The sequence below is a fragment of the Pogoniulus pusillus genome, chromosome 9 (assembly GCF_015220805.1).
Source record: "Pogoniulus pusillus isolate bPogPus1 chromosome 9, bPogPus1.pri, whole genome shotgun sequence".
Taxonomy (NCBI): Eukaryota; Metazoa; Chordata; class Aves; order Piciformes; family Lybiidae; genus Pogoniulus; species Pogoniulus pusillus.
Window position 1 is genome coordinate 5,080,276 of NC_087272.1, and position 13,238 is coordinate 5,093,513.

Below are 13,238 nucleotides of genomic sequence, written 5' to 3' on the forward strand. Positions count from 1 at the left end.
CCTAACAAAGAATGTTAAATTAAAAGAAAACCGAAGACTCTCAACATATAACAAAGACAAGATGTGGAGGGCTATAATTCTGAAGAAAAATGTTGTGTATTGATAGTCTTCTCAACTGAGAAAGAAGCAGCTCTTACCTTTCTGATATTTGGGACTCCTATAGAAACTAGGAGTACATGAACATAGCACAACTGCTTTTTGCCATATACAGGAGTGTTTTTTCACTTCTGCTGCCTATGTAGTTACTACATGCAGTGATGAGATCACAGGTCACAGATCACAGGATGTTAGGAGTTGGAAGGGACCCAAGGAGATCATCGATTCCAACTGCCCTGCCAGAGCAGGACAATCCTATCTAACACAGATCACAGAGGAACACATCCAGGCAGGCCTTGAAAGTCTCTAGAGAAGGAGACCCCACAACCTCTCTGGGGAGCCTGTTCCAGTGCTCTGTAACCCTTACAGTAAAGAAGTTCCTCCTTGTGTTGAGGCGAAACCTCTTTTGCTGCAACTTACACTCATGAGGAAGGCCTTTAAATCCTCCATCAGTGTTAGGCTGAAGTTACAACATCAAGCCCATATTGAATGACTCATAGCAATATTTCTCCTCATTGAAAGCCTCAATTATCCTGTATTTCTTCCCAGCAGGCATGCATCACTTTGCTTGGTGACATTTTGTGCAACAAGTTGTGAAGCAGGTGTCTGTTGCTGAGAGAATGCTGCATGGTGCAGAATTGTTGCGGAGGGAGGAATAATTAATTGGTGTGAGATGATATTCTATAAAAATATATAACTTATTAATTTCAATATTCTGAACTCTCGCCACCCCCAACCACTGAATTTAGTGTTAATATTTGTCCTTACACAGTTATGGAAGACATTCTAGGAATAACATCAAACAGTAACTTGTTAATAACTAGTAAACATTCAAACTATAAACAGAGAGAGGAATTTCCCCACGGCCAAATGCTGCTTCGGGTCAATATGCTGCTTGCCCAGTAGATGGGCCCAAGGAGCTCTTTCTGCTTTATGGCAGAAGGCAGTAGAAATTACAGGACTAGATCCTGTATTGCCTGCCTGTATCTATGGAGCTCAGTCGCCTGTGCAGCCGTGCATCCTACTGCACACCCACTGCCTTATCACTGCCTGGTAAGCTCCACTGCCACGAGCTACAAGGAGCAGACCCTGGATTGTCTGCACACAATTGGCCTGTGTAGCCAGCGTGACACCGTGCTGGGAACATACAGCATCCTGCCTCTGCACCTAAGGTCCTGCCAGAAGAAGCCAGAACAAGGTCAGAGACTGTCCTGCCCCTGAAGCCAGGAGGATTCCAGCCTCAAAGTCCACAGGCAGAGTTCCCTGAAGATTGGATGGACATTTATATAGGCTGTGACATATCCCCGGAGGGTGATTGATAATTCATAAGAACTGTGAGTAAATGCTTGAATACATCTGTAATATAAGTTGTCTCTGCCATAAAGCAGAAAAGAGTTTCCAGCTCACTCTGCTGGACGAATATAGACCCCAAATGGCATTAAGCTGCGGGGAAAACTCCTCTCTCTGTTTATAGTTTGAATATTTGCTAGTTATTAATAAGTTACTGTACATATTTTACCCTAGAATGTTTTCATAACCACATAGAACGAATGTTAATATTAACATACAGTGGTTGGGGGTGGCAAGAGTTCAGAACATTAAGTTTAATAAATACATACTTCTATATAATATTATCTTACCACAATTAATTTCTCCCCCCCACCAAAATCAGCGCAGGCAGCAGAATACCCCTCCCCGACAGCTCCAAAGCAGTGAATGTAACCACAGTCTGCAGACTGTTCTGTGGTGTCCTACAGTTTAAGAACAGATCCTTTACTGCATGTTCCTGTACAGGCTGTAATTGTTAAACATGCTTTATCTAGCATATGCTATATATACCTTTGCCCTCAAATTTTTGTCAAAGGAGGAAGTGCTAAGGAAAGAAATGGAGACATGATTTCCTCTCCTTGCCCTCCTGCTTTCTCCCTCACCATGTCTGCAGCCTGTACCAATTGCAGCTGCACTATTGCATCCCCAGACAATGGGTTCCTCAGCCTCACTCAGGGACAGAATTTTGACTGAATTCTATTACTAGATGCAAAGCTCCTAGCCCACTCATTCCTATTAACCACCAGTTTTGCTTTCTCACTTACAATCAAAGCTAAATTCTTAAGCATTGCCCAGTCAAGACCCTAAGACCCAGATCTCTATTGATCTATGCCTTAACACCAGACCTTGAACTCTGTACTGCTTCTCTTTAGAAAATCTTATTTTGGCTCAGCTGCCTGTCATATATGGTTGTACAGACCTCTTGCAGAGATCTGCAAAGACAGACTAAGTGCAAAAATGAGAAGCTACACAAATGCCATGATCTAGTTGACTGGGCAGGGCTGGGTGGTAGATTGGACTGGATGATCTTGGAGGTCCCTTACAACCTGGTTGATTCTATGATTCTGTAATTCTGCCTCAGGACCTAAAGCAAGAAACCAGACACTTCAGAATTAAATGTACTGGAAATAAGTCACATGCAGTTTTCTTCCAAAAATGGCATAACCATTTTCAGTACCCTATGGAAAACCAGCAGAATCCTGGCACACAACTGGTATTGATAATGGCACACTATTGTCTAATCGTTTTGATGAAGGTCACCCTTGTGGCATCTGGCCACAACCTTTTCATTGTAGTAGATCCTACCAAATGCAAATACCATCTACTAAGCTGCTTCCCAAGCAATATCATGACATTGAGACCAGAGGCTTTAAATTTAGGTCTACAACTACCTGAAGGGAGGTTGTAGCCAGGTGGGGCTCAGTCTCTTCTCCCAGGCAACAGAACAAGGGGACACAGTCTCAAGTTGTGGTGGAGCAGGTATAAGCTGGATATTAGGAGGAAATTCTTCCCAGAGAGAGTGATTTGACATTGGAATGGGCTGCCCAGGGAGGTGGTGGAGTTGCCATCCCTAGAGGTGTTCAGGAAAAGTCTGGATGAGGCACTTAGTGCCATGGTCTAGTTGACTGGGTGCTGGGTGGGACTGGATGATCTTGGAGGTCTCTTCCAACTGGTTGTTTCTATTAAATTGTTGGTTGAAAACTGATTTTTTAGAACAGTTTGCAGAGAATTAAAATTTCCGTTTTTAATTGTACAGTAATAATGTTTTACCTACAGCAATCTTGGAATTAGAAGTCCTTGGTGATGCAGTATTTTTTTTCCAAGCCTTTGCAACACAAATACTGCATCAGCTAAAAACTAAGTATGCCATATGCATGCCAACACATACATTCACATTAATATTTAGTACTTAACAGCAGTTAATCATAGAATCATGAAATCAGTCAAGGTTGGAAGGGGGACCACAAGGATCGTCTAGTTCCAAACCCCCTGCCGTGGCCAGGGACACCCTACCCTAGAGCAGGCTGCCCACAGCCTCATCCAGCCTGGCCTTAAACACCTCCAGCCATGGGGCTTGGATCACCTCCCTGGGCAACCTATTCCAGGCTCTCACCACTCTCATGGTGAACAGCTTCCTCCTCATGTCCAGTCTGAACACAGTATCACACAGTATCACCAAAGTTGGAAGAGACCTCACAGATCATCAAGTCCAACCCTTTATCACAGTGCCCAAGGCTAGACCATGGCACCAAGTGCCACATCCAACCTTGCCTTGAACTGCCCCAGGGACGACGACTCCACCACCTCCCCAGGCAGCCCATTCCAGTGTCCAATGACTCTCTCAGTGAAGAACTTTCTCCTCACCTCAAGCCTAAATCTCCCCTGGCACAGCCTGAGGCTGTGTCCTCTCGTTCTGGAGCTGGCCACCTGAGAGAAGAGAGCAACCTCCCCCTGGCCACAACCACCCTTCAGGTAGTTGTAGACAGCAATAAGGTCACCCCTGAGCCTCCTCTTCTCCAGGCTAAACAACCCCAGCTCCCTCAGCCTCTCCTCGTAGGGCTTGTGTGAACCTACCCACCTGCAGCTTTGCTCCATTCCCCCTTGTCCTGTCACTACATAATACCCTAAAAAGTCCCTGCCCAGCTCTTTTGTAGGGCCCCTTCAGGTCCTGGAAGGCCACATCATCAATAACAAATGTTCTTTAGAAAGTTGTTAAACCAGTATTATTCCAATTTACTTATTCTTCACTGGCTTCATCATTATGAGGAGGAAATCTTCCTAGAGCACCAAGAAAGATCTATTAAAGAAATCATTCTTGGGCTATTACTGTTTTTAAAGTGTACATTCTGATTACTAACTCTACTGAATTAAGCAACAAAACTCTCATGCCTTAAACCAGAACAAAAGCTCACATGGGGAAAAAAGAGGAATTAAAAAGCCACCAAGCCCAAATAGATTTGCAGCTTTTGCACTCTCTGAGCTGAAGGTTTGTTTTAAAGAGGTAGGTATGACATGTCCTACTTATTTTTTCAGTGCAAATATTTACTTCCTCCTGGTTTGTTTTTTTCTTTTTGGGGGGGAGGGTGTTTGTTTTGGTTTTTTTTTAGGAAGATTTATTTTAATAAACAGAATAAATAAGTTAGAATTCAATCAGTACAGGTCCATAGGAAATAAAATCTACGGCACAAAACAGATCTTATTTTTCAATTCTTTACGTGCTCCCCCTCAAGCATTCATTTGTAGTCTGTAAAGTTTGTGTATTGCTTGTATTTCAATAAGCTCAGAGGACACATCTGCTTAATTTACATCCAAAACAGAAGCCACAAGCAGCAAGGAAATAAACAATGTAAAAACAAACAAATAAATAAATGGAAGATGTTTCCAGAGCCTTAAACAAGGTCATGTGCAGACTTGGAAAGAAATCCTGCTTTACTCCCTAAGTCTTCCTGCCACTCTAAAAGACAGTTAAAAATTCAAACATTAAGGACTGGGCCCCTCAATTCAAGAAAGATGTTGAGTTGCTGGAACATGTCCAGAGAAGGGCAACAAAGCTGATGAGGGGCCTGGAGCACAAATCCTATGAGGAGAGGTTGAGGGAGCTGGGCCTGTTTAGCCTGGAGAAGAGGAGGCTCAGGGGTGATCTTATTACTGTCTACAACTACCTGAAGGGACATTGTAGCCAGGTGGGGGGTGGCCTCTTCTGCCAGGTAACCAGCAATAGAACAAGGGGACAGAGTCTCAAGTTGTGCCAGGGTAGGTCTAGGCTGGATATTAGGAGGAAGTTCTTCACAGAGAGAGTGATTGGCATTGGAATGGGCTGCCCAGGGAGGTGGTGGAGTCACCATCCCTGGGGGTCTTCAAGAAAAGCCTGGATGAGGCACTTAGTGCCATGGTCTGGTTGATTGGTTAGGGCTGGGTGCTAGGTTGGACTGGATGATCTTGGAGGTCTCTTCCAACCTGGTTGATTCTATGATTCTATGGCTCAGCTATTCATACTTCAAAGCTAAACAAAGTAAGAAAGCCAAAAATGCAGAATTCTCCTCATATTTATGAAGACTTTTTAAAAAATGTCCCTCTCAGGAAGAAAAGCTTTTACAGTTTCAGTAACAATGAGTGAACAACACAAGATGTGTAGCTCACTCTTCTTTTAATCCAACCTCTCTTTTTATCACTTTTCTCCTTTTAAGTTATTTGCAATCATTCATATTTGTAGACAACTGTACAGTCATGGTGCTTTCAAACCCCTCAGAGAATAATTCTTTAATTAATTTAATTCTTTAAGCTGTCACTTTTTTTCTTGTTAACTTTTTACAACCCAGTAGTTTGTTTTAGGGTTTAGTAAACTGGAAAAGAAAACTCAAAGGGATGTTACGGTAACGTATTTTGGGGAAAGCAAATTTCAAGTACTCATACTGCACTTTAAAGACCTACCAATCATGCACACTCAAAAAAAGATTGGCTTTTGACTTAGCCACCCATTGGGGCTGGCATGGCTGAGCTACAGGGAAACTGGACAAGAGCAGTCACAGTAATTTCATAATCTACCTTTAGTTTTACACAGAATTTCTGTGAGCAACTCATGATAGAGAAAGAAGCTCTACTGATTCTTAGTCATGGTTGTGGCACTGGGCTAAAGAGTACAGTGGAAGTAATAATTCATTGGGTGCTTCCTCCCTGGAGGTGTTTATGGCCAGGCTGGATGAGGCCTTGAGCAACCTGCTCTAGTGGGAGGTGTCCCTGCCTACAGGGGGGTTGGAGCTGGATGATCCTTGAAGTCTCTTCCAACCTAGACCATTCTATGATTCACGTTGAAAAAGACCCTCAGGATCATAGAATCAAGCAGAAGAGGTTGGAAAAGACCTCCAAGATCATCCAGTCCAACCTAGCACCCAGCCCTAGCCAGTCAACTTAGACCATGGCACTAAGTGCCTCATCCAGGCTTTTCTTGAACACCTCCAGGGATGGCAACTCCACCACCTCCCTGGGCCACCAAGTCCAACCAATATCTCTACTGTGCAAAGTGCACCCTAAACCCCAAGCACCACATCCAAACAACTTTTAAACACATCCATTCTGTAATAAATCATACTTTATCAGGGAAAAAAGATAATCCCTGTGGTTGCTTAGCTTGCTTAAACATACTTAAAACAGTATTGTGCATGCTTAAACCAAAAGCTGCATGCCAGCATTGTCATTAGTGAGCTGCAGCAGAGCGTCTTGAAGCAGCCATGCGGATGTGCTCATTAAACTGTTCGAGCACTGATCTCTTAGGAATAACAAATGTTTATTTAAAGAGGTCACGGGGAAAAAATTCAACACAGCTTCTGGGAGGCTGGAAGCATGTGAAGTGTTGGGAGTTCATAGAGCTGCTAAGCTGCAAAGTAGTAGTTGGATTGAGAACAAGGCACAGAAACATGCTATGGTCTTGTTTTGACTGTAAATGATTTGGAGTTCAGTGTGCAAAATCTGTTTCTTAGCGACGGAGCAGGGAGAATCAAGATAGTAATAAGTACGTAGAGCATTCTGAGTCAGAAGTATGGTGTTTGCTTGGGGATGCAACAGGATGGCATAGTGTGACCTTAGAGTGGGTAGTCAGGACCTTCAGATTTTTCCTCCCTCATTAGTTACTGGATTCTTTATGGCCCTGCAGTAATGAGCTGAGTTAATCCCCTTGAGCCTAAGAACGCAGCACCAGGATATCCTAATTATAGCACTAGCCCAGGTCTGGTGTTAACCCAACTGCCTAAGGCAAAGAAGCAGCTACCCAGGGTGAGCTCTAGCATGGGAAAGAACAGGAGCAAGAAATTCAATTAAGGCATCTCTTTTATGAATCCTCCAGCCTATGTAGTCATGGTACTGTCGTATCACAAGTCACCTGGCACTTATAGCCTGACACCTACTTGGGAGGGATCCTGAAGTTTGTTTTGCTCTAACTTTTTGATTATACTATAGATACAGAAAAGCATTTCTTGGAATAAGATTTACTTGTGATCTTTCCAACTTAGCATTTGCTATCTGGAGAGCAGAAGCTGATCCCTATTGTGTGGATAAGAATTTTGTTGTGTGTTTGAAGTGAGAGACTATTACCTACTTACAGATACAGCAGCTTTTGATATATAACTTTGGCAAAACAGAGAGAAAACAAGTAAAAGACTATACAAGTTTGATTTTCATTTGTTGTAAGATATTATCAAACAGCTATTTTCAGTGGAGTTGTGCCAAATTCCATCCAGGAAAGGAACTTGGCTTGTGGCTGGTTTTTGGATTTTTTAAAACCCTTGCTCCTAACCCTTACCCAACTGTCTACTGTTCTCTGCTCACATATTGCAAATGCAGTTCCATATCACAACATAGGTGCAAGACTGACAGCTCTTATCTCAAGCTTATTTTTTTTTAATGGATTTAGTTTGTTGGTTTCAATTGCATTATATTAATTTCAGGACTACATTCAGGCTGTCTGATCTAGAATCTGTGATTCAGTTTTATTTTGTATGGCTGTTTTGACTCGTAAGAGTTGAGTCAAATACAAAAGTCATGCCTTCTTGTAACTGACATCATAAAAAAATACAAGATGATGCTGGAATAAATAAGGACAAATAGAATAGGTTGTTGGAATATTCCAGCCAGTGTTGTTTTTTTTTCCCCTTGCTGGTTTGCTGAGTCTGAACACCTGACTATGTCATCTCACTGTTGGTGTAGGACTTCCTTTCATTTAGCATTACACTTAAGTTTGTCATTCCCTCGAGGGTTTGAGAGATTTATCTCTGTTATAATTCTTCTATTTTTAATAGTCCTTCCTTGACACAGAATTTGTTTAACTGTAAACAGATTCCATTTTCCCCTTTTTCAAGTAGAGATACCTACTTGCAGTGAAACACAGTCCTCTGATGTCATCACCACATTTAATGTGGAGAAAGTCATGGCAATGACCTTTTTTCCCTCTATGGCATCCCAGTTATTCTGCAAAACACTTATTACAGTGGTAATAAATTTAATAGCTTAGATCCAGCAAGAATTACCCTTCCTCTTTCAGCTCCACTCAACAAATTATCTGAAGTCCCTATATATGCCCCATAAATAGGTATGTGTGTGTATTTATATTCATGAATATATATATATAGTGTGTGGGTGTATATATCAATTCTTGTATGTGTGTGTATATATAGTACGTGAGGGGTATAATAGTATTAACAAGACTGCTGGAACACTTCATAGTAGAAGACCATACTCTAAAGGAAGACAGCCTTGGGTTTCATACTGCATACATTGCAGAGCAAGGAAAATCTGATAGTTTGGCCTCTACATGCAATGAGGAGAGCGCAGAGTGATGACAGAGTGAATAACAAGGGAAAGAGCAGATTTGCTTCAGGGCCATTAAGAAATTGAGGAGAGGGTGGGGTCTTTTTAATTTACAGAACTTTACCTTTAGTGATTTGCTCTCCAGGGTTTTGGTTTTGTCCAGATTTTCCAGTTGATTGTAACTGTGCCTCAGTTGGAAATCTCTCCTCTTGTAAATCGTGGAATTTGGGTTATTGACTGCTGTCGTGTTGTGGATTGCCTGCTGGGAAAGGAAGCGGTAATGTCAATTACTGTAATAGGAGGCAGTTCTTCTCTTACTCCTACACTGAGACATCTAATCTGATCTGTTACATAGGACTTCCTCACAAAGTAGTGTGTTGCTTTTGACACCTCAGAGCATTGTAGTCTTTTATATGTTAAGAGCAATTTCTTCCTTTAGCCACGTCTGAATGGCTGAGAATCTGATGGTGGCACTAAGTGGCAGGTACAGAAGAGCAAATGACATAACATGTGGCACAGTGAGCGCAAGAACAGTTTGTGACTGGGAACTGGTACCCCTGTCAGCTTTGGTTTGTTTCCCGTTTTGTTTCTAAGTAACCTAAACCAATTTGTTTTCTGTATTTCAATGTCTTGGTGTGCAAGAATAATTTACCTGGTCCATAAAGATGTGTGGACTAGACTTTGTGAAGTGCTCAGAGCCTCCCTCTTGCAAAATGTGTCTTCAGAATATTATTTATCAGCTCCAGCAGCTCTGCCTCAAACGCTGAACTCATCTGCAAAGGTATCAGTGCCAAGTGGTTAATCCCTTTTGTTGTAGGTGTTTTCACTTTCCTAGTTCTGTTGCACTAAAAGCTGGCCCTCAAGCATCCCTCTAGATGGATTTGACAGCACTGAATATGACTTCATTCTGTTTGAAAACTTCGTTTTGCATGTTACTGTTCTGTTTGGGACTCTACAATGGGGTTTGATTTCTTTTATTTTTAATGTAACTCTTTGTTTTACAGATGAGGGCAGGAACGCAGTTGACCATGCAGGTGGTGCACATATTGTAGTAGACCAGATAAGGTCACTGTGCAGTAAAACAGATCCAGCCAATGAGAAGCTCTTGACTGTCTTTTGTGGCATGCTGATGAACTATAGCAATGAGAATGGTAAACAACACCAAACATTTGCTTTATGTCTAGTAGGAGAACAACTTCCTCAAAAGAAAAACAAACAAACCCCAAATGTTAAGTGTAGGTTTATATTGTGGATACTAACACTAAGTTATGCTGAAAAGATCAAGCACCTTAACTCACAGACACAGTTCTCTGTTTCAGTAAAATTGTGTTCCCCAAAATGCTATATAGTTCCATATAGTACACAGTGTAAAAGTTCTTAAATCAACATCTAGAATTTCCTACTTTGCCTAAAAACAGTACATGGAGATATATCTTACATCTTAAGGGAAAAAAAACATTCCAGAAATGTGTGGACATGGCACTATGGGATGTGGTTTAATGGCCATGGTGGTGCTAGGTCTGTGGTTGGACTCGATGATCTAGGGTAGGGTGTCCCTGCCCATGGCAGGAGGCTTGGAACTAGATGATGCTTGTGGTCCCTTCCAACCCTGACTGATTCTATGATTCTATGAATGATCTTAGAGGTCTTTTCCAACCAAAATAATTCTGTAACTCAACAGAAGTAAACTAGAAGGCTACCTTAAGTCCTCTCTTTTTCATTTAGTATCAAACACTGCCATAAGAGTAATTTGCTGCAGGTGTGCTGTATTGGTCTTGATGATGATTTGGGGGTATGTACACCAAACAGTTTTCCTACATTGTTTGCTCCTTGTGGAATGTGTTACTTTCTTCTGAGATGAATGGAAAATAATCTATGTGTATGTCCAGCTCTGGTCTGTCTAAAAATGTGTATGTTAATGTTCTTTGTCTCCTTAAATGGAGATGTTTAGGGGCTGGGTAGTATCTTAAATGAGAAATCCTTGACCAGTGAGAGGAAGAAGATAGCTTCCTACACTAGTTATACAGATGTACTGATATTTTAGTACCTAGTTTGCTGCTGCTTGCAAGCATGGTAATATGCCAAAGCATAGTTACAGCATTCACTCATCTCCAGGTTTTCAAAAGATGAACCTCTAAACCAATTGGGATAAATTAGGAAAGCTCAACTTAGGCTGTTTTCTTGACCTGTAATGGCACAGACTGCAAATACAGTTAGTTTATCACATTGTTCCTTGGATCGTGCCCATTTCCTGCATTGTGCTGTTGTATCTGAGGAAGACATAGCTTCTTTGTTAGCTGTTTACCAGTTCCTTAAACCTGCCACTTGCTGTCACTTGCTTTCATACGTTCATAGAATGGCTTGAGTTGGAAGGGACCTTGAAGATCATCTAGTTCCAACCTCCCTGCCACAAGCAGGGACGCCTTCCAGTAGATTAGGTTGCTGAAGGCCTCATCCAACGTGGCCTTGAACACCTCCAGGGAGGGGACATCCATGACCTCCCTGAGCAACCTGTGCCAATGTCTCACTGCCTTCACTATAAAGAATTTCTTTCTGATCTCCAGTCTAAATCTCATTCTCTCTCCTATCATTACAAGCCTTTGTAAAAAGTCCCTTCCTGGCTTTCTTGTAAGGCCTCTCTCAAGTTCTGGATTTCCAAAACTTTTCTGCTTTTCAGGATGGTCCACAGACTTTTTCTTTTTAACCTTTACTGTTTAATTTTATCTGCTTAATCATCTCTTCTAGCATAGTGTGTTTTCTGTGCCATCTCTTCAAAACTCTCATCTCTTTGTGTTACCCATCCAACTCCACTGCTCTATGTGTCACCTCTTTCTCTTGTTCTTACATTTCTCCCCCTCTTTTCTTAGTATTATCTGAGAATATTTGCTTACAGTATTTCTTTCTTCTCCAAAGAGCAGCTTTCTAGTTCCTTTATTTCATACTGTTTTCAGAAACTGTTTTGCTTCATGTCTGCATTTGAGTGTGACATTTTATTATATTTCATGCAACTGACTCCATGTTGTCTTTGTTTGTTAAAATATTTGGAGCAAATACTTTCACCTCTAAGATCGCAGAATACTCTGGATTAATTAAGACTAATAAGCATGCAGTATATTTGGTAGCTCAAGACTTAGACAAGTTCAGAAGTGCTGCAAAGGAAAATGACAACTTATTAGCTTTGCTTCAGTGATCCCAGAAGATCTTCCAGAAAATTAATTATGAGATAAATTTCCCAAACAAACACCTTCTGAAAAGAGTCTCTGAAGCAGGGCTGAGAGCACAGGATCACAGGTTGGAAAGGAATCGAAGAGATCATCGAGTCCAACCCCTGAACAGCCTGTTATGAACATCAAATAAATGACTCATTCCACCTAGTAAGAGAGATTATTCTGATGCAGTTCACATGCAGTTCAGTGACAACTAGGTGGATCCACTAGCTGCTCCCTACTCTGCTAAATGACATCTTTCATCTGTGATGTAGTGTGAAGTGTCCCTGCCCATGGCAGAGGGTTTGGAACTAGATGATCCTTGTGGTCCCTTCTAACCCTATCTGATTCTACGATCTTGCACAAACTAATGAACAGACACAACATTTACAGGAGCCAATGTCAGAACTGAGAAATGCAGAAGTACTCCCAGCTTCTGGATTTGGGTACCACCACCCTGTTCTGCCACCACATCAGGGAGGAATACTGAGGGCTTACCAAACCTTTACCTGACCACTCATACCTAGTGACTCTTTTCATTGGGCCCTAGCTCTTGTTTTGCCCAGCACATGAGCCCAAGGAGGTCAGTCACTTCTATGCACTACAGAATCTAGTAGATAATATTCTGAGTAAATCTAGTTCTTTTCTGACCTGTTAAACATGAGAACTCAGACTTCCCTGCCAGTTCCTTGTGCTCGCAGATCAGCAGATAACCATTTCCAGGATTTGCTTGCAAAGGCTTGATCCCCTGTTAGTTAGGAAGTACACACTGCATTAGTTTTGCTGAAGGATGAAGAATATGGGATTGCAGCCTAGAGTCCCAAATTGCTTCTTCTGCAGTTACAGAAACAAATTGGATTTTAAAAACATGAGGCACGTGAGAAAGGAAGTGTTTCAGCTTCTGAAGTCACACCTGTACCTTCACTCTTCTTGTCCCTGTAATCTTGCCCTGCTTAGCATGCTATGGTACAAAATTACAGGTAGGCTCTTAGATTTCTTTATTGATTTTAATGACTTGTACCCTATTAGTTGCCCTGGCTATCCAGATAAGGATGATTTTAGCATATGTGGTTCTTAGTTGCATCTAATTGTCTGTGAACACCCTCACATTTTCTGATGCTTTACATAAATGCTTTGGGGTTTTTTGGCCTGTCAATTAATTGCTCTCTTTTTGCAATAGCTACTTAGCTCCTGCTTTATTCTTAATAGCTATCAATGTCTTCTTATTCCCTTTTTTTAACAGGAGAGACATTTTTTAACTAGCATAGGGAGTTTTACCATAATGGCAACTGTAAATGCTTTCTTCCC

The 13,238-nt window shown here is 41.6% G+C and overlaps 1 protein-coding gene across 3 annotated transcripts in view; it reads left to right on the forward strand.

Moving 5' to 3' along the window:
• The window catches only part of RAP1GDS1 (Rap1 GTPase-GDP dissociation stimulator 1), a 104,045-nt gene that overhangs the window by 63,408 nt on the left and 27,399 nt on the right, over positions 1–13,238 (forward strand). For 2 of the 3 annotated variants that reach the window (XM_064148362.1, XM_064148363.1), the window contains exon 5: positions 9,729–9,875. The exons of the other annotated variant lie outside the window; for it this stretch is intronic. In XM_064148362.1, the coding sequence (XP_064004432.1) occupies positions 9,729–9,875 (147 nt within the window). The remainder of the gene's footprint in view (positions 1–9,728; positions 9,876–13,238) is intronic. 3 annotated transcript variants of the gene reach the window in all.